A 1577-nucleotide genomic window follows, 5' to 3' on the forward strand; every position below is an offset into this window, starting at 1 on the left:
GCCACCAGGGAGGGCCAAGATATTAGGCTTTTAATGGAAATTTTGCCTCACTTATGCTCTGTGCATAAGTCCATCTGTCAATGTTATTGACCAATACAGTTCAACAAAATTATGTTCAGATAGTATGGATTTATTTCAAAAGACAAGAGAATGAGTTCAACCTCAGCTTCTAGGGTTAGCAAAGACATGTCTATTGAGTGCCTGAAAATTTTCACAGCAAGGGTAAAATTTCTCTTAGAAAGATCCCAACACAATCAGGACGGGGGTGAGAAGAGTCCACTGGACTATGGTGATGGCACACAGGTGATTTGATGGTGGGAAACCCATTGGAATTACAAGTTAGCTAAAAAACGCACCAAATGAAGAATTATGTAAAAAAAAAATAAATATATGTATAATATATATAAATTTATATATGTATGTATGTATGTATATAAGATTGAAGAGAAAAAGAAAGCTCCCAACACAGGTGGTGTTCGTGCTGACTCATCAAGTCCTTGGACATCTTCACACCATTTAAAAAGAACAAAGTGACCTCCACTGTGTCAGAGTTCAAAATCCTCCCTATCATCTCACAGAGTTTGTGCCAGCTCCCCCTTGGTTCCCAGCACTGTGCCATTCCTAGCACAAAAATACTCACCTTAGTCTCTTCAATGAGCAAAGCGTTTCCTCAGGTTGAAGGAAGATTCTGCCTTGTTGAATTCAGCCTCAAGATCTTTGATGGCTTTACCCAAAGTGCCTAATGAAAAATAACTGAGAAGAAGCTGGAGTCCTTGGTTGGGGTACTGGATGTACCAGAAGCGATTAGGGTCCCCAACATATGAATAGCTGCACCTCAGTTCCAGTGAGGCTCCTTCAGAGAACCAAGACGCCAGACTCCCGCTGGGTCACCGACTGAGCTCTCGAGTCTCCTACAAAATGAACACAGTATCAAAGCAAGCTGCACAGACTTGACTATGAGACAAGTTTTTACTAAAATGAATAAGTAAACAGTTACTTCTGTAGAACTAGGCACAAATCCTATATTATTTACTCAAGGCTAGAAGCATTCCCAGCACTGGGGTGAGCAACAGCAGCATGGATGAGCAGAGGAAATACCCGGGAATCTCTCTGGAAGGTCTTCAATAACCAGACAGGAAAACTGCTGTGGGATTCAGCTCTCAGAAGTAGACAAGTCCGTTGTTTAGGAGAAAGTACAAACATTGCTGAGGTCATCGTGCCTGGCTTCTGACTTTTGTGTCTCTCACTGGTCTCTGAACTCAAAGTCAGGAGGGTGCTTCAGGAGGCTGGGTGCAGGAAGGAGTGAGGGAAAGACGCCAAGAACATCGCCCTCTGGAGGTCATGTGGGAAGAGGCTCCAGACATCTCACTGGAAATTAATCTGTGCTTTCCTTCTCCTGAGACTTATCAAAAAGAAAGAAAATACGTTTCTTTCTTCCTTTATATTTATTAGATAAGATTGGTCCTCCCAGTGAAAAATGGAACTGTTGGAGACCAGCTCTAACTATTTGAGGTGTCTGGAGGCAAGACAGACAGGACCCTAAGGTGGGAAGGCGTCGGGGAGTGGAGATTCCTAAA

The 1577-nt window shown here is 42.9% G+C and overlaps 1 gene segment (V, D, J or C); it reads right to left on the bottom strand.

Annotated features, from left to right (window-relative positions):
- The window catches only part of LOC105854509, a 3525-nt gene extending 2310 nt beyond the window's left edge, over window positions 1–1215 (bottom strand). The window contains 1 exon segment of the V gene segment in view: window positions 1099–1215. Coding sequence covers window positions 1099–1215 — 117 coding nt within the window.
- Window positions 1216–1577: the final 362 nt, after the last annotated feature.

Source organism: Condylura cristata, unplaced genomic scaffold (genome assembly GCF_000260355.1).
Source record: "Condylura cristata isolate star-nosed mole 26May11 unplaced genomic scaffold, ConCri1.0 scaffold00045, whole genome shotgun sequence".
Lineage (NCBI taxonomy): Eukaryota > Metazoa > Chordata > Mammalia > Eulipotyphla > Talpidae > Condylura > Condylura cristata.